The sequence below is a fragment of the Vombatus ursinus genome, unplaced genomic scaffold, assembly GCF_900497805.2.
Source record: "Vombatus ursinus unplaced genomic scaffold, bare-nosed wombat genome assembly UNPS02014789.1, whole genome shotgun sequence".
Lineage (NCBI taxonomy): Eukaryota > Metazoa > Chordata > Mammalia > Diprotodontia > Vombatidae > Vombatus > Vombatus ursinus.
In genome coordinates this window covers 324,598-350,123 of record NW_020954567.1, presented here as the reverse complement: position 1 = coordinate 350,123, position 25,526 = coordinate 324,598, and the positions used below count along the sequence as shown (strand labels likewise).

The 25,526-nt window shown below is 36.5% G+C and overlaps 1 protein-coding gene across 3 annotated transcripts in view; it reads right to left on the bottom strand.

Moving 5' to 3' along the window:
* ATF6 (activating transcription factor 6) overlaps positions 1-25,526 on the bottom strand; it is a 208,241-nt gene that overhangs the window by 95,872 nt on the left and 86,843 nt on the right. For 2 of the 3 annotated variants that reach the window (XM_027868414.1, XM_027868416.1), the window contains 5 exons: positions 22,445-22,558; positions 20,937-21,039; positions 18,873-18,911; positions 10,272-10,339; positions 2,553-2,664 (listed from right to left, as the gene is read on the bottom strand). In XM_027868414.1, coding sequence (XP_027724215.1) covers positions 2,553-2,664; positions 10,272-10,339; positions 18,873-18,911; positions 20,937-21,039; positions 22,445-22,558 — 436 coding nt within the window. The remainder of the gene's footprint in view (positions 1-2,552; positions 2,665-10,271; positions 10,340-18,872; positions 18,912-20,936; positions 21,040-22,444; positions 22,559-25,526) is intronic. The other variant, XM_027868415.1, reaches the window with a different exon arrangement.

Here is a 25,526-nt window from a genome sequence, read left to right as displayed (position 1 = left end):
ACTACACTGCTGGTGAGGTTATCAACTGGACCAAAGATTGTGTAATGTAAGGAATTTGGAGTTGCGCTAAAAATCTAACTAAAATATATGTACCTTTTGACTCCAAGATCCTTTAGCTGAGTATAAAACCCAAGGGAGTCAAAAGACAGAAAGAATATTTCTATACACACAAAAATATTAGAAGCAGCACTTTTTGAAGGACTGAAAGAACTGGAAAAAAAATGGATGTCTATCAATTAGGGAATGGCTAAATGAATTGCAGTACATTAATGTAATGGAATATTATTGTGTGTGACATAAGAAATGATTAGTATAAAGATATGTACTGGGAAGCTTTAAATCACTGATGCTGAGTGAGGTATGTAGAACTAGGAAAACAATATACACAATGACCATATCAATCTAATAAAAATAACAAAGAATGAAACAGAACATTGTATAATCATAATAACCAAGCTTAGCCTCAAAGAGATGAGAAAATACAACTTCTTTCTTTTGTTGTAGAGGTGGGGGACTATGGGTATGGAACACTACACATACTATCAAGCTTAGATGATCAATTGATTATTTTTTTCTTAACTGCTTTTTTCCCTCATTTTTATTTTTTCTTGATAAGAATAGCTTGGAATATAGGGGAGACAAGAAATATATTACATTAAGAAATGGTGATGTAAAAACAAAAGATAAAAAAATGTAAAATTTAATTGAGAATGTATTTCAAAAAAATGAAAAAAAGATTAGTTAGAAAAGATCTTAAGAAAGGTAAAAACAGCAGGTAGCTAAGCTTAGAAAGGTGGCTTCATTTTTTCCCTTTTTAAAAATACAAATATCTTTTTTTTGGCCAAGTTAATCAAGTTTGCCATTTCTTACCTCCCCTTCCATAGCCATTCAGAAAAATCATTTATCCAGATGGAGGAAAAAAGTGAATAATCAAGGTAGTTGCTGTAATCCTTTCTCCTTTATCATTGGTTATTTAATAATTTTATCTTCACTCTAGAGTATTTATTCACTATACTATGTCATTTTCTTGATTTTTCTTTTGTTATCAGCCTCCCTGTTGGTTTCTTCATGAAGCCTTTCCCAAAAAGGTTTTTCCTCTTGTTATTTTCATCTATTTGTCACATTTCTTGCTATTCACTATCTACCTCTGACCCATTCCTCCAGCTCCTGCTTTAGAGCCATGTCTTCCTGATTGGTGAAAATTCCTCATAGATAGCTGGCTTCATATCCATCATGCTGCACTCTAATCATCTCCTGCCATGTCACCAAACCTGTCCTATTGTACTCTCCATCTCTATAGTTTACCTTTTGTTCTGGGAACAGTAATCAAATTAATACTACCATTATTAGAAAGGAAAGGGTATATCAATCAATGGTCCTAAGACTCTACTCTCCCTTTCTGTGACTTCCCAGATGAAACCACATGTCCCTGGCCTCTAATCCTCTATATCTGTTGTCTTCCCCATTAGAATGTAAGCTTTTGGAGGGCAAGGATTGTCTTATATATTGTATGTGTATCACCAATGCTTATTACAGTGCCTAGCACATTGCTATTGTTGATGTCCAGTTGTTTTCAGTTGTTTCTGACTCTGTGACCTCTTTTGGGGTTTTCCTGGCAAAGATACTGGAATGGTTTGCCATTTCCTTCTCCAGCTCATTTTAAAGATAAGGAAATGGAGGTGAACACAGTTAGATGACTTGCTGTCTGAGGCCAGACATGAACTCAGGAAGATGAGTCTTCCTGACTTTAGGCCCAACACTCTAGCCACTGCACTACCTAGCCGTCTGCCTCACACATAGTGAGTATTTAATAAATTCTTTTCCCTTCATTCATTATATTCTAAGGTAACTGAGGTGAGCTAAAAAGACGTGCCCTTTTATTTAACCATTTTGCTAGCAGTGACAAGTACTTTTAAAATAGTCGATTAATGACACCTATATTTTTTCTTTAATTCATTACTTCTCCTAATCTCATGTATACTTTATTCCTTCATAAAAATAATTATAAGATAAGGTAAACTACTTATGTACGGTATGGTCTCCAGCAAGAACTGATTTTGTGAACAGGCATCCAATTGTTCCACAGTAGACTATTAATCGTTTCTCTTATAAAAGTCATCTTAAACTTGAACTTAGGAACACAATCTACACAACCTTAACTATGCCAATATCTTGAAAATTTATAACACAGAGTTAGCCATATAAAGAAAAGGAAAAAAAAAGCCAAATAAAGCAAAAAGAAGATCTGCCACTCTTCCTTACAATCAGGCAAAAGATAAACACCGAAGATGGTGAAAAAATGAATGACAGAAAAATCAATATGTATACTTTATGTAATACAAATGTGAAATTATAATTTTACTAATTTAAGTATAGTTCTTTACAAAAAATCTGTTGCTTATCACATAATGGCTTGTAAAGTAGTTACTTATGTAACATCTTGTATCTCCTACTACATCAGTCTATCTCATATCTCACATGGTGCTAGTCACAGTACTTTGTAAAAGAAGGTGTTGCATTTATTGAATGAACAAATAACTGAACATACTCACCCTTCTAAATGACACAACATAAAAGGTATCTCCCCTTCTTCGGATAGCTTCAAAGAAGTCTTGATAACTTCTAGGTGAGGCATAATAAACTTGCAGCTCACTCCCTGAATTCCTATGGAAACAAGGAAAAAAGAGAAAGGTATTGCTTGCACATGAACATATTTATGCCTTATCTGAAAGACTTTCACTTTAAGGATACCAATGTTTCCCTTTAAAGCATTTCTATACTTGAGGAAATAATTAGTTTCTTGAAATAATATTAATTTAATCCAAGACATTATCTAGACATCCATATCTGAAACAAATGAAAATATCTGACAACCAAGGCTCCACACCAGAAAATGTTCTAACTCATTTGATCCCAAATCATATTTCCATTTTTCAACTGGCAAGAGACCAAAATTGTGGCAATAGAATCAAAATACAAGTCCACTACAATTATTAGTAAAATGTGGCAATTTTCTTTGTAAAATAATAGCTTTATAAGCAACCATCATTTACAAATAGCAAGCCTCACAATTCCTACCCCTTCTAAATTGTTTATCCTTTTCGAAAACTGAAAAACAGAAACATACTAACCAATTGTGTGATTTGGTGAATTTTTTTTAAAAATTTACACAGGGGGTGGAGCCAAGATGGCAGAGTAAAAGCAGTGACTTGCTTGAGCTCTCCCCCAAACTACTCCAAATACTTGTAAAAAATGACTCTAAGCAAATTCTAGAGCAGCATAACCCACAAAAAGACAGAGTGAAACAAATTTCCAGCCCAAGACAACCTGGATGGTTGATGGGAAAGGTCTGTTGTGCTGGGCTTAGAGCGCAGTTCAGTGTGGGCCACACAGGCAAAGATGGGGCCACACAGAGAAAGACGGCCCCAGCAAATCTGGAGTAGGCCTCAGGGGACTGAATCATGAACAGTGGCAGTTTCTAGACTTCTCAACCCAAAAACTCCAAAGACAACCAACATAGAAGGTCGGTGGGTGGGAAAGGTCTGTCGGACCTGGGTGAGAGAGGACCGTGGACCAGTCCTGGCCATATCACAGTCCTGGGGAGGCAACCACAGTGGCAGTGACTGCTTCCGGAGCTCTCAGTCCACAGATGGTGGGGGGATCAAGCGGCTGATCAGAGGGGGATTGCAGGGATCTCTTTGCTGACACTGAAGCAGGATTCTCTTGCTTTGCCCATGGTTGGATCTGGGCCACAGTCCTAGGTGGTGATCCTGGGGCAAGGAGGAGCATTAGTGAGGCAGAGTTTGTGGTGGCAGTGAAGGAGGAACCCTCCCCACAGTTCCAAAGCAGAAAAGAGTACGTGTGGTCACTCACAGACCAGAGCACAGGCCAGGAAAGGAGTAAACATCTCTCCTTTGATCATACCACCTTGGAAGAACTGAAAATATACAGGTTCCCAGAAGTATCTCTGAAAACTGCTGCAAAAAACTCTTGAAGTTTGGGACAGCACACCCGCCATACTGGAAGCAAAGCCCTACCTTAACAAAGAGTTAAAAAGTTAAGTAATTGGCGGGGAACATGAGCAAACAGTGGAAAAAATCCTCAGACTATAGAATCTTACTTTGGTGACAAAGAAGATCAAAACATACAACCAGAAGAAGACAATAGAATCAAAGCTCCTACATCCAAAGCCTCTAAGAAAAATATGAATTGGTCTCAGGCCATGGACAACCTCAAAAAGGATTTTGAAAAGCAAGTAAGAGAAGTAGAGGAAAAACTGGGAAGAAAAATGAGAGTGATGCAAGCAAATCATGAAAATGAGTCAATAGCTTGCTAAAGGAGAACCAAAAAAATATTGAAGAAAATAACACCTTAAAAAATAGACTCACTCAATTGGCAAAAGAGGTCCAAAAAGCCAATGAGGAAAAGAATGCCTTAAAAAGCAGAATTGGTCAAATGGAAAAGGAGGTCCAAAAGCTTACTGAAGAAAATAATTCCTTAAAAATCAGAATGGAGCAAATGGAAACTAATGACTCTATGAGAAATCAAAAAATTATAAAACAAAACCAAAAGAATGAAAAAAAAAAAAGATGATGTGAAATATCTCATTGGAAAAACAAGTGACCTGGAAAATAGATCCAAGAGAGAGAATTTAAAAATTACTGGACTATTTGAAATCCATGATCAAAAAAAGAGCCTAGACATCATCTTTCAAGAAATTATCAAGGAAAACTGCCCTGATATTCTAGAACCAGAGGGTAAAATAGAAATGGAATGGATCCACTGATCACCTCCTGAAAGAGATCCCCAAAGGAAAACTTCCAGGAATATTATAGCCAAATTCCAGAGTTCCCAGGTCAAGGAGAAAATATTGCAAGCAGCCAGAAAGAAACAATTCAAGTATTGTGGAAACACAATCAGGATAACACAGGATTTAGCAGCTTCTACTTTAAGGGAACAGAAGGCTTGGAATATGGTATTCCAGAGGTCAAAGGAGCTAGGATTAAAACCAAGGATCACCTACCCAGCAAAACTGAGTATAATCCTTCAGGGGAAAAAATGGATATTCAGAGAAATAGAGGACTTTCAAGCATTCCTGATGAAAAGACCAGAGCTGAATAGACAATTTGACTTTCAAATACAAGACTCAAGTGGAACATGAAGAGGTAAACAGGAAAGAGAAATCATAAGGGTTGTTTACATTCTTTTATTTTTTTTTATTTTTATTTTTATATTTATTTTTTTTGCTTGGGCAGTTGGGGTTAAGTGACTTGCCCAGGGTCACACAGCTAGCAAGTGTTTGGTCTGAGGCTGCATTTGAACTCAGGTCCTCCTGACTTCAGGGCCGGTGCTCTATCCACTGCACCACCTAGCTTCCTCAGCTGTTTACACATTCTTACAAGGAAAGATGATTATTTGTAACTCATGAAACCTTTCTCATTATTAGGATAGTTGGAGGGAATATATATATATATCTAATCTATATATATATATATATATATATATATATGTATACACATATATAGACAGAGGGCACAGGGTAAATGATATCTAAAAAGTAAAATTAAGGGGTGAGAGAGAATTGTACTGGGAGAAGGAGAAAGGGAGAGGTAGAATGGGGTAAATTATCTCACATAAAGGAAGAAAGAAAAAGCTTTTACAGTGGAGGGGAAGTGAGAGGGAATGAGTGAATCTAACTCTCATTGGATTTGGCTTAAGGAGGGAATAACATACATACCCAATCGGGTATGGAAATCTCTCTTACCCTACAGGAAAATAGGGGGGACGGATGATAGAAGGGAGGGCAGATTGGGATAATCAGAAGCAAACACTTTTGAGGAGGGACAGGGTCAAAGGAGAGAACAGAAAAAATGGGGGGGTTGGGATAGGTAGGAGGGAAATACAGTTAGTTTTTCACAACATGACTATTATGGAAATGTTTTGCATGACTACACATGTATTACCTATATTGGATTGCTTGCCTTCTCAATGAGTGTGGGTGGAGAGGGAGAAAGGAGAGAATTGGGAACTCAAAATTTTAAAAACAAATGTTAAAAATTGTTTTTACATGCAATTGGGAAATAAGATCTACAGGCAAAGGGGTATAGAAATCTATCCTGCCTTATAAGAAAATAGAAGGGGAAGGGGATAAGAGAGGGGAGGGGTGGTTTGATAGAAGGGAGAGCAGATTGGGGGAAAGGGTCTACAGAATGCATGCTTTCTTGGGGTGGGGGGAGGGGAGAGATAGGGAGAAAATTTGGAACTCAGAATCCTGTGGAAGTGAATGTTGAAAACTAAAAATATATTAATTAATAAAAAAAATATATACAGCAATAACTAAGCTACTCTCGCTATTAGTACAGATTGCATATTTTGCCATGTCAGTGTAGACATGTTATATATAAGTATGTTAAATGAGATAAAAAATCAATTGCAACTACTTCAATTCTTATTGTACATAAAAGACATGGTAAATTCTGGAAGAAGTATAATCTAGAGAATAAGCAAAGATGGCACAATAAAGAGCTCAGCTCCTTCCCAAACTGCTCCAACAATAATTGAAGAACACCAGATTAAGTAGTGATTGAGAAACCAAAGAAACTACAATGGGTCATTTCTCCAGCACAAATGCACAAATTCAATCTACCTGCAAGTGACCAGGGCAGGAACTATGACAGTGGTGGGATGGTAACAGAAATTCAACACCCAGATATTAGAGATAGGTGAGCAGAGTGAAGACTCAGCACAGGCCCAGGCCTCTTCCAGAGGGGACAGGAAAGCATATTTAGTGCTCAGAGTCCCAAGTATGGGGTCATCCAGAGAAGATGTGGGACTCGGTCCCCTTCCCAGGACACAGAAAAGAGGCTGGAACCCTGACTTAGTCCTCAGAGCTCTCAGCTAGGCCAGCAGACAGATCGCCTAGAGCAGACTGCTATCAAAGATTAAACAAACAACAACAAAAAAAGATAAAGACCTATTATGATGACAGAGATACCCAAGACAAACCCAGAAAAGGAGAATAATTCTAAAACACCTCCAAGCAAAGCCTCAAAGAAAATTAACAGCTTTTACACAAGACATAAAAATTCCTAGATGAAATGATACAAGAGGTTTTGGGTTAAGTTAAAATATGATACTATAAATGAAATGCTAGAAGAAAGAACTGAGATTATGAGAAGAGGGTGGAGCCAAAATGGCAGACTAGCAGGTGTGATAGATGATTAACTGGATCCCTATTTTATTGGACCCCTACTTTATTCCAAACAATATTAATCAGTTTGACATGATTCCATAGGGGTGGTGATTATAAGCTCTGTTAGTAGGCCTCAAAGCTGTGAACTACAGAATGTAAGTTCACTTGCTTAATCATAGGAAGCTAACTAGAGGACCTCCACCCTTGGCTTTCCTTCTTATGTTGACCATGCCCCATACAGCAGAGATGACTCAATTACATAAAAAGTCCCCTATTTTTGTTGCCTCTCAGTCCCTTGTCATTCCTTCACTGCTCAACATAGGAAGATGACCCTGAGCACATAGCCAATGAACGAACCTGGTCGCTGGCCTGTGGGCTTTCTACCAGCCCATGTGTGTGCTCACTGTCTTGGTAGGACCTCCTGAAAGGTCGAGATAGGCCTGTTAAGGTCTGCTCACTAGCCCATTTGTCAGCCAATAGGATTCTATATTTTGCATAGACCATCCTGGAGGGTCAAGAGCAAGGTCTATCCACCAATATGACTCTATTCTCATCTGTTCCACTTATATTGTCCAGGTACCAAGCATGATAAAAACTAAGGCCCTGGAGGAAGGGGGCATCTCAGATTGTGACGAAGATCTGAGGTACACTTTAATAGAGGCAGCCATGGACCCTTTAATAAAGTATCATTGGCTCAGAGTTCTGCCTCAGTGGTTTTTCTTACAGAATGGACAACTTTGAAAATCCCTACAAAGGAAATAGTACAGTGAGCTTCCCTCCTCCCAATACTTTTTCCAAACAGATCTAAATAATGCACCAGACAAACTCCTGATGGGGAAATTCAAGAAAATATCACAGTGAGTAACTTTTCCAGCCCAAACTGACAAAAGAAGAGAGGTATAGGGACACTTAGGAAAGGGTCTGGCTAGAAGTGGCCTAATGGAGTACTTGAGTACCTAGGGAGAAGCAATGTACCAGCGTAAAAGGAGGTCCCAAATTCATATTGGGGTATTACAAAGAAACAGGTGCATCTGGAAGCTTTGTCACCCACTACCCAGTTTTGGGTCACAGATTCAAGTGGAATGAGGAAGGAACTTGAGCCTAGGCAAGATGTTTCAGGGAAAGGAATGGCCACAGGTGGTATAAGGGAGAGGAATAAGGTAAGAAAGAAACAGCAAAGGTGTGACCCAGATACAAAGAGCAGAGCAGGTTCTCAGTCCCAACCTCTAGTTCAGCCTGAAGCCTGAGGAGGAATAACTAGAGCAGAAATCACAGACCAAAGGGAAGCCTGCAATTCTGTCATTCTGAGCCAGCAGAGCCTCCCAGGTGACTGATAAGAACTGAGTTCAACAGCATTCTATTGTCGCTTAAACTGAAACCTAAGTCAGGAATTAGAACTCAGACTGAGGAAATAGCAATCAGATTTTTCCCCGGATTAGATCACACTGGGGACACTGAAAGCTTGTGGATCCCTAGACTGTCCCTAAGATCCTGGAATAACATTTCAAAACCCCAAGAAAGAAAGAACAGGTCCAACACAGATGCAACCTATAAAAGTGCAGCAAAGCCCAACCTCAACATAAAATCTGAAATGAGCAAGCAGCCTGGAAGAATGAGCAAGCAAACAAACAAAAAAGAATCCCACCATAAAAATGCAATTATGATGATAGGAATGCACAAGAAACAAACCTAGAAGAGAATTACTCCAAAACATCTACAAACACAGCCTCAACTTGGGGTGGGTATAGAATCAACAGAATTCATGGAAGAGATAAAGCAAAAGGTTTTTTTGCTTTTTTTTAAGAGACAAAATTGTATTTATCAATGAAATAAGGGTGCTGAAGGGAAAAAAGGAAAAGAAATGACAATGACAGAAGAAAGAATTGCTTGAAAAAAGAATTAACAACTTGGCATAAGAGATATAAAACCATGCCCAAGCAACAAACTCTGAAAATTCAAACAGACCAAATGGAAGCCACTGATTCCATGAAGACAATAATATATTAAGACAAGTCAAAAGACAGAAAAAACAACAGCAGATTCAACAACAGAAAATGCTTTGACTTTATCAAAGAAGAGGCATTATCATCTTCTTTACCACTGTTCCCTAAGGACTATGGGGCCTGTCAATCTGACTTTAAGCTGAAACTTTTCATATGTATTATTTTCCCTATAAGAATGGGAGCTCCTAGAGAGCTGGGGATTGTCTTAATTTCCCAATTTATTCCCAGTGCTTTACACATAGTTAAGTGCTTAATATATGCTTCATTCATTCATTTGGTAGAATCATTCTGGAAAATAGTTTGGAACTATACCCAAAAGTTGGACATCTTTGACTCAGCAATCCCATTAGTAAGACTTATCACAAGAAGATCAAAGAAAGAGGAAAAGGACCTATATGTACAAAAAAATTTATGGCAACTCTTGTTGTGGACACTAAGAAAGTGCTCATCAATTGGGGAATGGCCGAACAAATTATAGCATATGAATGTAATGGAATATTTTTGTGCTATTAAAAAAATAAAGAGAAAGTTCCTGTGAAGATGTATATGGATTGAGGCAGAAGGAGGTGAAAAGAATCAGGAGATCCATACTATAACATCAACATTGGAAAAACAAACAGTTTTGAAAATCTGAAGAACTCTTATCAGCACAATGATCAAGGATGACTCCAAAAGACAAGTAAGAATACTACCCACTTCCTGATAAAGAAATGATGGACTAATATGCAGAATGAGACACACATTTTTAGATATGGCCACTATGGAAATTTGTTTTGCCTGACTATGCTTATTTGTTGCAAGTGTTCTATTTTCATTTTTCTGAAGGAGGGCAGTAGGAAGGAGAAAAAGAAATGTTTGCTAATTGCAAATAAATAAATAAATAAATAAATAAATTAAAAAACCCTTAATGCACTAAAAAGATAAGTATATAAGAATTTTTTCAGTGACTTTCACTATTCTTCTGTTTTAACAAATAGCAAATATTCAATAATGCCTTATTTCCAAACAAAGTGAAAACCTGGCATAGTCTGGCCAAGGGCTTAATTTTTTGTCAGTGAGCTTTCACCTTTTCTTACCTGATGCTGGTTGCTTCTGTATACTGCACAGCCATAAGCTGAGAATTAGAACCATGTTCCAGAGAATTCTAAAGAACAAAAAATAATTTTTATTACAAAAAAAGAAATAAGGTCTTTTTCATGGACTCCAGTCCATGACTAAGCCCTGGATGATTACAGGGTTCATGCAGTCTGTTTAGGTACATTCTGGTTAAGAATGTTCACATATAGTCTCTATATGTGAATCTGTTTAATAGACCTAAATTCTCTTCAAATGGGCTTAACAAAACACCAACACCTATAACTGTACCTGCATCTGTAGGCCAAACATCAAATAATATGTCCTGGATATCAGATATGATGAGAAAGGAAGCGACCCAAAGGAATGCCACATAAAAGAAAAAAGTCTGTGCTCTAGCCAACAGGCTCCACAAGTTTTAACATCTAAGATATACAGAAGCAATGAACGCTGGAAATAAAAAACTGTTTTGCAAAATGTTATAAATGTAAAAGATAAACTATGAAAATATATCGTATTGTTCAATGTATTTAACACTGCTCAATACACATGTGAACTGAGTCATAACTCAATACATTAACTCATTGATCATAAATATAACCCGATCCTGAAGACACAAAGTAGCCCACGATTGCCTTAAAAGTCTGCTTTCTACCACATGCCCATCACCTTGTGTCAATAATAGTTGCAAAAGATGATGTCCTCAAGCCATAAGGATCTGAGAGTCCCAAAGTTTATCACTCATTATTCGTGTTTAAAAAGCATCCTTTCTATTGCCCTACTTAAACAACTATTTAAACAATTAAGTTCTACTTATGAAAAAAAATTTCACTTATTAGAGTATTTTTTTTTGCACTGTTCCAAGCTGTTATTTACTGGATTCAGTCAGCCCCATTTCATTCCAGAGGGAACAAAATTACAATGTAGACTTAGGATCTTAGATTGAGCTCTAGAAGACACTTTAGGTAGTCCAACCACCTCAATTAATATATGAAGACACCTAAGGTCCATAGTGGGCAGCTAGGTGGCAAAGTAGATAGAGTGCCTGGCCTGCAGTCAGGAAGACTAATCTTTGTGAGTTCAAGTGTCTGGTCCCAAACACTTACTTGTGTGTGACCCTCGGCAAGTCACTTCATCCTGTTTGCCTCAATTTCCTCATCTGTAAAATGATCTGGAAAAGGAAATGGCAAACCACTCTAGTATCTCAGAAAACCCCAAATGAGGAGAGTCAGACATGATTGAAAAATGACTGAAAAACTGAAAAGGCCCAAAGGGGTTAAATGAACTGTCACCAGTTTTAACAGCTGTAAACAGCAGAGCCAGCCAGTATTTGAATTTAGGTCCTATTATTCCAAATCCAGTTGATTCCAATTCCACTAACCCGCAAAGGATGAATTGACTGACACAATGTATACTTGAGGTGTACATGGTATCCAACTGAGTACCCCTAGGCACTAACCAAAAGGCTGTGTTGTCTTTTTAAACATAAAAAAACTATCAATGAATTAAACAAAATAAAGTAGAAAATTAAATTAGAGATAGGGTAAATACAGGCAGATGCACCAGATTTATTAGTTGATTAATTTTAAATGACTATTGCTATTTTGGCAAAAAAGAACCAAGAGAAGCTAACTAAACTTTCTTTTCCTCCTTTTTCTAGTCTTAAGTATGGTTAAGGGTGAGAAAAGTTAAGTTGCAGGGACAATAAGTAAATGAGAAATAGATATAAAAGGAATCAAATGGATTCTCATCTATGCTAGATCTAAAATTTACATCATTTAACAAGGAAAAACTGCCCCTTGGCTTTATACTTTTCAAATATCATAAATATTACATAACATCGGCACTGGATATACAATGTTGTATATTTTTTAAAAAAATGTTTACTATTATAATCTGAGGCATTCATTTGTATCCTATGTTTCCAACAGTTTAGAATTTACTTAATCTGTAATGATGAAAAATCTACTGAGTAGGTTTTTTTTTACCAGAGGTGATTTAAAATTAAAACATTCATTATCAGTCCCAACAAATAATTAATTAATTAAACGTAATGAAATAAATAATTAGGACTTTGTCAAAAGTGATCTTGGGATCCCAACTATGGCACAGCCTTGTAGATGGGAATACTTTATATAAAAATTCTTTCCATACTTCAATATTTAAACACTGGATGGAGTTCAAAACTGAATTCTGTTTTACAACAAATAGTATCATAGCAAGACTTTTATAAGATATATGGGGAAAAAAAAACCTTTTTTTGAATTAGTATCTCATAACATCTTAAATGTCTCTAAAAATGTTAATTAATAAAGCATAACAAATCAGAAGAGGTAGTTATTATAATTCCTTCATAAATAGGTGGCTGGGAGTCTTAACTATTTATCCATATAACAGAAGCCAACTGCAATTAAGAAAGTCTGGAACAGGATTTTTCAGATGATTTTTTAAAAATGAAACAAAACAAAAAGTATAACATGGCCAGGATCTTCATATTTTGTTTATACTTGGAGTCAATAGGCCACTCACCACATTATCATAGTGAGCTTAATCTGAAGCTTTTCTAGCTTTCTTCTCTAGCTCTGCTTCCTTTCAAATCTGACTTATTATACCTTTTCTTTTTTTGGTTGGTCCACCACCAAAGCTGTCTTTGTCTTCTCAGGCATCTCATTATTGCCCTCTGGTGTGAGACAGGGAGTACAGACAGCAAGTGGAAAAAAACAAAGATCATGTGAAGGGAGTCGAGGGGAAGGGAGATGAATTCACTTACTTTCCTCTATTTTCTGGATGCCTACTTACACTGATCAAAGTTCAATTTGAGTACATATTTAAAAAAAGCATTATATTTATTTATTCTCAAGGAACAACAGTTACAGAGACAAACACATTAAACAAAAATAAATACAAAAAAGCATACCACAAGTCAGGACGTGATTGAGGTAAGTGGTTTAATTATAATAGTCAGATTTTCTGAACCAAAAATGGGAACATATGTTCTGGCAAAAGATATTCCTTCCACAAGGCCTTTTTACAATGACTTTTATTTCTTGAAATCAGGTCAGACCATATGGTCACCACAGCAATAGACAGTGAGTGCTCTGACTTCACAGGAAGGAGGGAATATTTCAAGATAATTTGATCTAGAAAGGCTTCATGAAGAAAGGAGAATTTAAATTTTTACTTGAAGGATAGATAGGAATTATACATGCACAGAGGCTGAGGCAAGAATTCCAGATGAGGGAAAAATATGAAATTTTGAGGCAAGAAAAAGCATAAGACTTGTGCTGAAGGAAGGTGAGTAATATGAGTAACCAAATTGATTGGAGAGAGGGTTCATCATTTCCCCAGAAAACAGGGAAATGATACTATAAAGGTAGACTAAGGCTGGATTATGAAGGATCATGTTTTGACAGACTAAGTAATTTTAATTTTATCTTACCGATAAGGGGGGGGCTCGGAATGCTCTGGAGCAGAGGAATGACAAAAGCAAGCCTCGGTTCTCTGACTCTACAGATTAGCCTGATCAGTCACTGGAAAGAAGCAGAAGCATGAATATCCTCCTCCTTCTCTCATGGGGTTCAAGCCATTTAACCTTTCTGGGCCTCAATTTCTCAAGTGTAAGATGAGAAAGTTGGAATCAATAACCTCTAGGGTCTCTTCATAATTTAAATTGACAGTCCCATGATATGTACTTCAAGTGGGAATGGATGACTAACAACTTGCTTTTCTCAAGCCAAGTGCTTTATATTATCATATTCCCCATTCCCACTTGCCCCATAATCTTAAATCTTCAAGGAAATAAAAATTAGATCTTGTTTTAGAAAGAGTTACAGATTCCTAATCACACTGGTGTTTTAGAAAGCTTAATCTGGGGCCTGGGTGTGCAAAAAATTAGAAGGTGAGAGACAGGAGTCAGGGTAAGATACAAGGAGGCTAAAATAGTAATGTTATCAACACTGAGCAAAGAGGTTGCATAGTCCTTAAATACAGACAACCTCAAACCTCATTTTAACCATTTAAACATCTCCCAAGTTTTTTTCAAGCAATAAATTGGATGATTTGAGATTTGGATTCCCTTTTCTTCTGCCTATTTAAAAAAAAATTATAGGGCATCCAAGTGGCGCAGTAGATAGAGCACCGGCCCTGGAGTCAGGAGGACCTGAGTTCAAATCCAGCCTCAAACCAAACACTTGACACTTACTAGCTGTGTGACCCTGGGCAAGTCACTTAACCCCAATTGCCTTAAAAAAAAAATCATAAAAAAAGATGCTAAGGAGGTCAGGAGACGATTCTGGGAAGATGGTGGAGTAGGTCAGAAAACACCAGGCTCTTCAAATTTCCACCACAAACAAGACAAAACATCTCCTCAAAGTGAACTTAGAGTAGCAGAAATAATTAAAAGTTGGGGTAATGCAGTTGTCCTTCTAAGACAACTTGAGAGGACCACAGGAAAGACTTGATCTTCAGGAGCAGAGGTTTGGCCAGAGTGAAGTGCAAACATTTCCAGGCCAATTCTGCTGAATCTACAAATAAGCCCTCACCCTCACAGACAATGTGCGGGTCAGACAGCTGAGCAAGGGAAGATTGAGGCTATCTCTACTGTTGCAGGATGCCAGGTTCAGTTGTGCTGACCAGACATGGTCCCTGGGCTGCAGCTGCAGGTGAGAAGGACCTAGCACACACCTAGTAAGTGTAGTAGCAGAGAGGTGGGGACTCTGCTGGCTATGGGCACTTGCAGGAGAGAGGAATCTCTGGTTCCCATTCCAGGGCAGAGGGATGTTTGCAGCCCCGTGGGAAGGACCACAGGGAGCAAGAATATTTGTGGTGACAGCCCAGCTAGGCCCCAGAGAGGAATGCCCAAGGTCAGGCTCCCAGACTTAGAAATCAACAATAGCCACAAAAAAAAAATCAACAATATGGAAAAAGCCTGAGGCATTACCCCCCCCAACCCTCAGAACTAGAACCTATTAAAATAATAAGCTCCTAAAAAATAATGAGCAAACAAATGAAAAAGAACCCAACCATAGATGGCTACTAGGGGAATAGAAAAGATCTGGATTCATACTCAGAAGAAAAGAGTAAAATTTAAAAAGCCATTCCTACTTAAAAAAAAAAAAAGTCAAATGGTCCCAATCCCCAAAAGAGTTCTTGGAAGAGCTTAAAAAGGACTTTAAAAATCAAATAAGAAAGGTTGAGGAAAACTGGGGAAAAAAATAAGAGCAATCTAAGAAAATCAAGAAAATTATAAAAAGAAAGTAAACCAACTGGAAAAAGAGATCCAAAAGCTTAAGAAAGAAAATAACTCCTTAAAAACTAGAATTGGGCAAGGGGAAGCTAATAACATTATAAGACACCAAGAAATAATAAAAAAAAATTTCAAAAGAAGGAAAAAAAATAAGAAGAGAATGTGAAATATCTCATTAGAAAAATAACTGATCGAGAGAACAGATTGAGGAAAGACAATATAAGAACTATTGGACTACCTGAAAGATATGCAAAGAAAGAAAAAATCTTGATATGATATTACAAGAAATAATTAGGAGAAATTGCCTTCAAGTTCTGGAACAAAAGAGTAAAACAGAAATAGATCCGAAAATGAAAACTTATAGTAACATCATAGCCAAGTTTTGAAGCTCTAAGGTTAACGAGAAAATACTAAAATTAACAAGAAAAAAATAATTTAAATACTGTGGATAACACAAGATTTAGTAACTTCTACATTAAAAGACCGAAGGGCATGGAATATTATATTTCGAAGAGCAAAGGAGCTGGGTTTGAAACCAAGAATAACTTACCCAGCAAAGCTAAGTATAATCCAAAATGAAAAGAAAAAAAGTATCAAAATGGACCCTTAATGAATTGAAAGACTCAGGTATCTGTGAAAAAAAGACCACAACTCAATGGAAAATTTGACATATAAGATCTATGAGAAACATAAGATAAACATTAAAGACCAATTATAAGGGACTCAATAAAGTTAAACTGTTTACTTTTCATACAGGAAAATATTACCTGTACTCTTAAGAATGTTATCATTACTTGGGTAGTCTGAAAAAGCATATACAGACAGAAGACTTGGGATTGAGTTGGTATGATGGATTGAATCTAAAAATTAAAACTGGGTAGGGAGAGGTAAAAATGGGGCAATTATCTCATACAAATGAGTCATAAATGGAAGAACTGTTACCGTGGAAGCAGGTGGAGGTGGAAGGCTGGTAGGTTCTAGAGCTAGAACCTTATTCTCATCAGAATTGGGTTAAAGAGGAAATAACATATACATCTAGAAGGTTTAAATGTCTTCTAAATTTATAAAGAAATAGGAGGGGGAACGGACAGGAAAAGGGAGGGACTTTTAGAAGGGTGTGTAGATTAAGGAATGAGAGGGTTGGGGGAAAGGATAAGGGAGGGATTTTTATAAGGGTAGGTGGATTAAGGGATAGGAGCCTTAAGGAGAAAGGATAAGGGAGGGATTCTTAGAAGAGGTAGAGATTAGGGAGGTAGTGATTAGAAGCAAAGCAGACGTGTGAGGAGATAGGGTAAAAAGAGAGGGTGAGAAGGATAATAAAGAGGAAAACAGGATATAGGGAAATACACAACTAGTAATTACAACTTCGAATGTGAATGGGATGAACTCACTCATAAAATGAAAATTGATAGCAGAATCAATTAAAAATTAGAATCCAACAATATGTTGTTTATAAGAAACACATTTAAAAATGAGAGCTATAGACAGAATTTATTATGCTTTCTTTAGCTGAGGTAAAAAAAAGCAGGGGTAGCACTCATGACTTCAGACAAAATAAAGCTAAAATAGATTTAATTAAAAGAGATGAACAAGGAAACTACATTATGATAAAAGGTACCATAGAAAATGAAGTAATATCAACACTAAACCTATATGCAGCAAATGCTATAGCATCTAAATTTTTAAAGGAAAAGTTAAATGAATTAAAGGTAGAAATAGAGAGTAATATTACACCAGTGGGGGACTTTAATCCTCCTCTCTCAGATTAGATAAATCTAGCTGAAAAATAAATAAGAAAGAAGTTAAGGAGGTGAATAGTCTTAGAGAAGCCAGATATGATAGACATATGTATGTCTATACATATCTGGAGAGAAATGAATGGGAAAAGAAATGAATATACTTTTTTCTCAGTGGTATGTGGTACCTTTACAAAAACTGACCATATTATTAGGGCATAAAAACTTTAAAATTGGGAGAAAATTTTCATAGATAGTTTCTCAGATAGAGGTCACATATTTCAAATTTATAAAGACTTTTGTCAAATTTATAAGAATGAGTCATTTCCCCAATTAATAAATGGTCAAAGGATGTGAACAGGCTGTTTTTTTAAGGAAAATATCAAAACTATACATCCTTATATGAAAAATTGAAACAATTTTGAAAACTCATCTTACACTTATCAGATTGGCCAAAATGACAGAAGGGGAAAGTGACAAATGTTGGAAGAGATATGGAAAAATTGGGATAATTCACTGCTGGAGGAACTGTGAACTAATCAAACCATTTTGGAGTGCAATCTGGAATTATTCCCAAAGAGTTATAAAACTGTGTACACCTTTTGACCTAGCAATACCACTATTAGGTCTGTTTTCCAAGGTGATGTGGAAAAAGGAAAAAAAAAACAACTTGTATGTTCTAAAATATTTATAGCAGCTTTCTTTGTAGTAGCAAAGAACTAGAAATTGAGGAGATGCCCCTCAATTGGGGAATGGCTAATAAGTTGTGATATGTGATTGTGATGGAATACTACTGTCCTATAAAGACTTGTATGAAATAATGCAAGTGACGAGTGAAAAAAAGTAGAACCAAGAAAACATTGTACTTATTATGTACAGCAATACTATTCTAAGAACAACTTTGAACGACCAAATCATTTTTTGAGTATTATAAATATCAAACGAACTACAAAGTACCTATGAAGGAAGATGGTATCCAAAACCACAGAAATAATTGATAAACAGAAGTGTCATAGTATGATTTTACACATATATACTTTTTTGTGCCTAATGGTAGACTTCTCTAGGGCGGGGTGGGGAGGCAGAAAAAAATGCACAGCAGAGAACAAAAGAAAATTTAGAAGGTAACACAGAAAAAGTAGGGTAGCTTTGAAAACAACATGTAGTATTTATTAGATAGTTTAAAAAAAAAGTAAACTGTGAAATGGAAATTCATGCGTTTTAAAAAATATTGAATCCCTCTTTTATCTTGCAGTGTGTACATGGAAATATTCCTTTTTTTGTCTTTTTGCATTTAAGTTCAAAATGAATAAAATTTTTTTTAAAAGACGCTAAGAAACTAGGAAAGAGAGTTAAAAGAAGTAATGTGTCTGGATCACCTACAACTTCTTCATCAATCAAGGATGGTCACAAGCTGCCTAATTTTTTAAATTGGGGAGTTTAATTGTCAAGAATAGTCTTGTAGTAATGTCAGCTGCTTCCTTTCCTTTCCTTTATCTTTTCTGCTAAATATTACAAAATCAGTGTTATAAAGGAAAGGAATCAATCAAAGTATGCAATGGTAAAATGTTAAAACAAAAAACCATCATAGTTAAGTAATTCATCAAAGTTTTATAGTATACCTTATAAGACTTTTGGGTCTCTTCAGAATCTGAAGGAGGCTAAAGGAAAAAAAAGTGGAAAGAAATGAGAAATGCTAGAGGAAGCAACCAGTAGCACTCTATTGTAAGAAGAAAAACTACTGTTCAGTGGTTTTGGAGTTATAATCCTTACCCTGCCACCAATCTATCATGTAACCTTGTTGGGGGCAGTGTGTAACTAAGATTTGGCTATGACCTTGGCAAATTTAAATCTGTACACATCTTACTTCTCTATATGATAAATGTGAATCTTTAATCTAATCCCTTGTTTCTTTACTGAAAAACAAATAACCACAGCAGTATGTATCAGTAACACGTAAAGAGATAGAGGCTTGACATAAAAACTGTAAATCTCTTTGAGACCCCACAGGCAATTAAGCCCAAGACCCTTGGAAATGCCAATGACTCCCAGACCACTAACCCTACTTTCAGTCTGACTCCTGCAGTCATCATTTAGGGCTACAACCCTATCAACCTCTGCAACCTAGGGCTTGCCATCCCCATCAGTTGAGCATATGCAAGGTGGATCAAACCTTCTCTCAGACTCAGGTGGAGATAATCCAGGACCCTTCACCCATACACCCTAAAAAGAGCAGTACTCCCAGAGTCTGCCATCATTACTTCCACAGCTATAATCACAGGGAACAATCCTTATGGAGCAGAAATGTGACATTCCCACCACTACTACCAACCAATGAGCAATTGCCAGTAACTAGAAGATTAAGTCCAAGAGCTCTGGAAACAACAGCTCCCCTTCTTTTCTCCTACTCCCCAACCAACCCTGCTTCTATCCCAGTCCCCATACTATCCATTGAAACAATCCCCATAGAAATAAAAGCTATCTTCCTCAGCAGAAACTACAACTGCTGCCTCCTTGGTAGCCACAGCTACTGGACACCCTGTGGTTGAATTGTAAACTCAATATCAGAAATGGATAAGGTTTTATCAGTGTAAATGACACTAAAGAACATTCATTACATCTGCTTTGTCACTACATTTTAAGGACCACTGGGCCTTCCCATCTAACTTGCAGCTAAAAGTCCCTTTATGTACTATCTCTCTCATAAGAATGTGACCTCCTTGATGACAGGGACTGTCTTGCTTTTTTCCCCTTTGTACCCCAAGTGCTGAACATGGTACTTTGCCTAATAAATGTATAAGCACTCAGTGAATGCTTATTTACTAACTTATGCCAGGACATTAGACAAATTCACTTTGCTACTAAATGTTTTCCTCTATACCAGAAAGTTACCTAGGCTATTGTGGGAAGGAAAGAAGGAAGGAAGGAAGAAGAAAGAGAGGGAAAGAGGGAGGGAGGGAAGGAAGGAGACAGGAAAGGACAGGAGGGATAACTGATAAATTAAAACCACACACACACTCAATAAACTGCAGTTAAGACAACTGTTTAAATAATATTATGTTATTAAATCTATTACCAGAGTTAATCACAATGAACTAAACTACCTAATTTTAATTTCACCTCTATTCTTAAACACTGGCAAACCTCAATAACAGGAACTTGTCATCAATGAAATGATCAAAAAAGATATCAGGAAGAGAAAAAGAACTAAGGATTTACATAGTGGATAGTCATAGACTCAAAGTGTGATGATAGTTGGGCCTTAGGAGACCATCCAGGGCTTAATCTTTTTTGTGTCATGGTACGTTCTCAAAACAATGTTTTTAAATGAATAAAATAAATTACATAGGATCACAAAAGAAAGCAATTATACTGAAATAGTTATCAAGAAAAAAATTTTAAAACAATTTCACTGATCCCAAGTTAAAAATTACTGATCTAATCTAACTTCCTCATTTTATAGATGAAGAAATTTACTCGAAGAGGTTAAATGACTTGCCTGTGACACTTTTGGTAGTGTGGGGACAAGGTTTTTTCACTTCCAATCTAATATCCTTTCCACTCCCTGACAGTTCCTTACCCAAATAATTATAAAGCTGACCATATGTACTATATGTGCAGTGCTTTGATAGCAAAGAAGTTAAGATAAACTGTTTCCTTTTTGTTACTAAAAAATCAAAACATACCTGGAGCACACGTGTTTTCTGTTGCTGACTATTTGACATTCTTCTTGACTTGGTCTGCTCTACCTCATGTCTATGAACCCATCCTCGAAGTTCATGATTCAACCTATTAAGCAAAATGTTCAATTAAATATGCTTCTTAAAAATAAAATTTCATGGTAGCTACAAACAAATGTTTCACAATACTCTCAACATGCTGAATAAAGAAAGACATTTAATGTACATTGCTTTTTAACATACCATTCATATTCATAAGGCAGCTTACTCAATCACAAGTTAAAAACTGAAAGGATATTCACAGCTAAACACCTGCCAAATATAAATAGTGGAAGGAAAAATTTTTCCATAAAAAATGTTTCCAAAGTTTTCCTCTGCTCTTCAACTGTGTAAGCAAGCATCTCAAGGGCTTGAGGGAACTTAACTTCAAGATTCCTAATTACAAACTGATGTGTGAAAACTTTTGACAATCAGTCTTGAAGATGGTATAGCAGAAGGAGAATTCTAGCCAAAATTCCCCAACATTTCCCTCCAAACAACTTTAAAATAACTCATTAAATCAAATTCTAGAGCAGCATAGCCAACAAAAGGTCAGGGTGAGGTATTTTCCAGGCCAAGATAACATGAGAGGTCGGGAGGAGAAGTCTTTGACACTGGAGTGGGGGCTGGCTACGAGTACACAGTGCAGCAATGACAGCAGTAAGTCTTGGAGGCAGCAAAGCCAGCAGCAGCAGGAGCAGCCCTGGGAGCTCTCACCATGAGGAGACAATAAGGGGTTTGGAGATCTGGTCAGAAAGAGATGAGATGGGATCCCTGGGCTGACACTGGGCATAGCACTGGGTGTCATCTGGCAACTCCAAATGAGGTTTCATGTAAACAACATTTTTTTCATTTCAAAATACCATAACATACTTAAGTATGCAACTCCAACATAATGGAAGGTCCTCAATAATAGGGACTGTTTTTTTTTTTGTCTTTTTATTCCCAGTAACCTAACACAGAACCTGGTACATAGAAGGCTCTTAACAAATGCTTATTGAATTCAACTGAATGAACCACAACCCTAGGAAATGGGTAGTTATGACTACTCTCAAGAAATTAGTGAAGAAACTGAGTGAACATGAGATATATGTTGTTAATAGTAAGAAAAATATAGAAGCACTCTAACTTCTTCTTGCCCAGCCCAGTGGTTTTCAAAGACTATGTGCCGGCAGTGTTGCTAGGCCCTGTGCCACCACAAATCATACAGAACCCACATCTGTAACAAGGAGGACGGGCACCGGTCTCCTTACTGTCCCACAGTGCTGCCAGGGTTGCCAGTTCATCGTGCTTCATCCCCTCATAGCAAAAAAGAATATGGTGCTGCAAGCAAAAGTTTTGAGAGACACTGGTCCAGACATTATCAGTGATCTAATCATCTCTTTGATGATGATGATTTGATGAAGCCAGGAAAAGAGAACTGCTGATTACAGACAACTTTTCAGATATTCTCATACCAACCAAACAGTACTCACCTGAGAGACTCTGAACGGTTAATTATTGGTTGACAAGGAGGTGGAGGAATATACAACAGTGGCTCTTCAGTTACCACCATCAGAGCTTTGTCATTAGAGACAGAATGGTCATATCTGAAATATACAAATATAATCACTTATTTCCTTATGATTCTAGAGACTTACAATAAAGAAGCTGTGGAAAATCATCACCATTATTTAATTTAGATAAGAATATAGTGTCTATAGTCATACTACAAAATAGAGGACTTAATAAAAAATAGGCATAGTGGCTCTATGAAGAGCATATGACAATTTGGCCCCAGATCTTGTTACAACCACCAGAGATGGACTATAAGACCAATCTTAAAAAAATAATTCTCTTTACACATAGCATATACCTAGAGCAATACTTAACCATCATATGCACTTTTAAAAGTAACAAACATAGCCATTTAAAAAAATATACCTACTTCCAATTGCCTGACCTGCTTATTTGAGATTTACTGGTAGGAATCCAAGTATGATTGGTGGTAACCTTACTGCCATCCACCCCCTCCAGAGGAGGATTTTGATACATCTTATAAGTAACCTTAGCAATGCCTGGAATTGTTATATAGGTGTTTATTATTTTATGAAACCTAGATATACTATTACCTAGGCTTTTAAAAACTGATCAATAAAGGGGTGGTTATTTACATTTTGAAAGAATAATTTTCTTGATAACATAATTTTTATAGGGCAAATTCAAAAGCAGCAACCTTAATACATTAGTACATATTTAATTTCATTTATATGCAATTTGTAACATAGATCTATTATATAATTAGCAAGGTGAATTTATGTGGTTAACTTATAAAACTGAGCCAAGAACAGATTTATTTCCTCAAAATAGTGAGTAGGAATTATTTCTCTCTCCTCTCTGGCCCCTGTCACATCCTACCCCATCGCAATAGGTGAGAAAGAGATGATGCCACACATGACAGGGAGAGGAAAAAGTCAACATAAAATAAAATGGTTAGAGAAGAAACTCAATCCAGCACTTGGCAAAAAGAGTAGACTCTTATAAATGCATCAGACAGAGAAACTGATTGGGAACAGTGAAAAAATGAAAGTGTTCAACATCACATTTCTATTTATTTAGAAAACACACACATACATAAAATAGATATTTAAAACTGTGTTCTTGCAAAATACTACAAAAATCCCTTTGAAAACATATTTCTGACTTATTACCTTCTTTCCATGTGACAAATTCTAGTAATGATTTCTGCACATCTGTGTAAACGAGCTTTGTTCTGTCAGCCAAAAATGTTCTTTTGGAAAGGAAAAATATGATAGGAGAAATACTAGGAAAGGGACTGGGTGGAGTTGGAGGAGAAGGGAAAGTGAGCTCCATAAGCCAATGTATAATCTGGAAACAATTAAATACACACTAACCCTGAAATGGTCTGTGGTGTAGGAGGTCTGTGAATCATTTTATATCAAGTGAAAACACCCTCTACAAATGACCCATTAAGGTCTCATTAGACAACACTAAGAAGTTAGAAAATTTCTGGAACAAAGCCTTAAATACAGATTCTGATGGCATGTATACAAGAATACACTGTCACATACTTCCAAGATTTTAAAAGATAATGCACTTACAATATGATGGGCAAGTCAAGGTATGCAGTTACAAACCTAGAAACTATGGACATATAATTTGGTTCTCTCTTTACTTTTTGATCTCATATACAAACCTTTTATTTTCAAGTGAGCATTATATAAAATAGACTTCATTAGGAAGAAACACAGCTTTGAGGGGTAAGTGGTAAATAATTGAAAATTCAGTTTCAATATTAATCCATATTTGGTCCCTTCAAAATGTTTTTAAAACAACAGTGGGTATCTTATCTTCAATATTGAACACAGTAAAAAGAAATAACACCAGGCTAGTATACTGATGTATTTCTTTCTTAGAGATGTCAAATAGTTCGAGTATGTATTCTCACATATCATGATATGAATAAGTAATCAAAAATACAATCCTTTCTATTTTTTTACTAGTTATCAGGTGTCCAAGATAAAATATTAGCCATGATGACTTCTACAGTGAAAAGAACATAGTTTAAATCTCATGCACTGGTTGAAGCCAAAACAAGATTCAGTCTACAATTCACTAAGTAAAATTCGGAATACTGCATTCTAGAATATACAGTCTCTTTTGATGAAACTATCCAATAAAGACAAGAAGGTAAAAACTGCTACTGGTTTTATATTACAAAAAATAAGCACCAAACTTGTACAATTAGCAAATTCTGTGTTACCTGAAATGTAGCCCAACTTCCACACTTCAGCAACAGAATTTTACAGACCAGCTACGAATGCTCAGACCCCTCCTGAACCTAAAAAGTTACATTTTAAAACTACTTAATCTTTGACAGATCTCCTATGGAAAAGGGTAGAACTTCAAAATCAAGGCTCATGAAACCCGTACCTGGCAACAATTTTTTATTAAAATTAAAAGTCCAGGAAGATTCAGGAAAATTGCTAAGTGTTTGATTACATTAATTGTTACTTGCAAGAAGAAAGGCAGGAAATACTATATCAATTTTTTCCAACATTAGCTTTGTTTCAAATAATCAGTAAGTATTTATTAAGCACTAGGTACTATGTACCTAGCACTGTGCCAGGTGCTGGAAAAAGGGAAGGGAATAAGCATTTATATGGTGTCTACTACGTGCCAGGCACTATGCTAAGTACTTTTTCAAATACCTAATTTTGTCCTCACGAGGAAGGTTAAGTGATTTGCCCAGGGTCACACAGCTAGTCTGAAGCTAGATTTGAATTCAGATCTTCATGACTCCAGACCTATTGCTTTATCCACTGTGCTGCCAGTTGTTTCGACTGCTGGGGATGCAAAGAATGAAAGTAAAACAGTTCCCATCCTTAAACAGTTTACAGTATGGCTGGGAGAGACATACACATCTGTCACATATATATGTACAAAACAGACACAAATAAATACAAGATTATTAGATAATAAACATGAGGGAGGCGAATGCAGCTGGGGCATCATAAAAGGCTCAATATAGAAGATGGCACCTGAACTGAGTCTTGA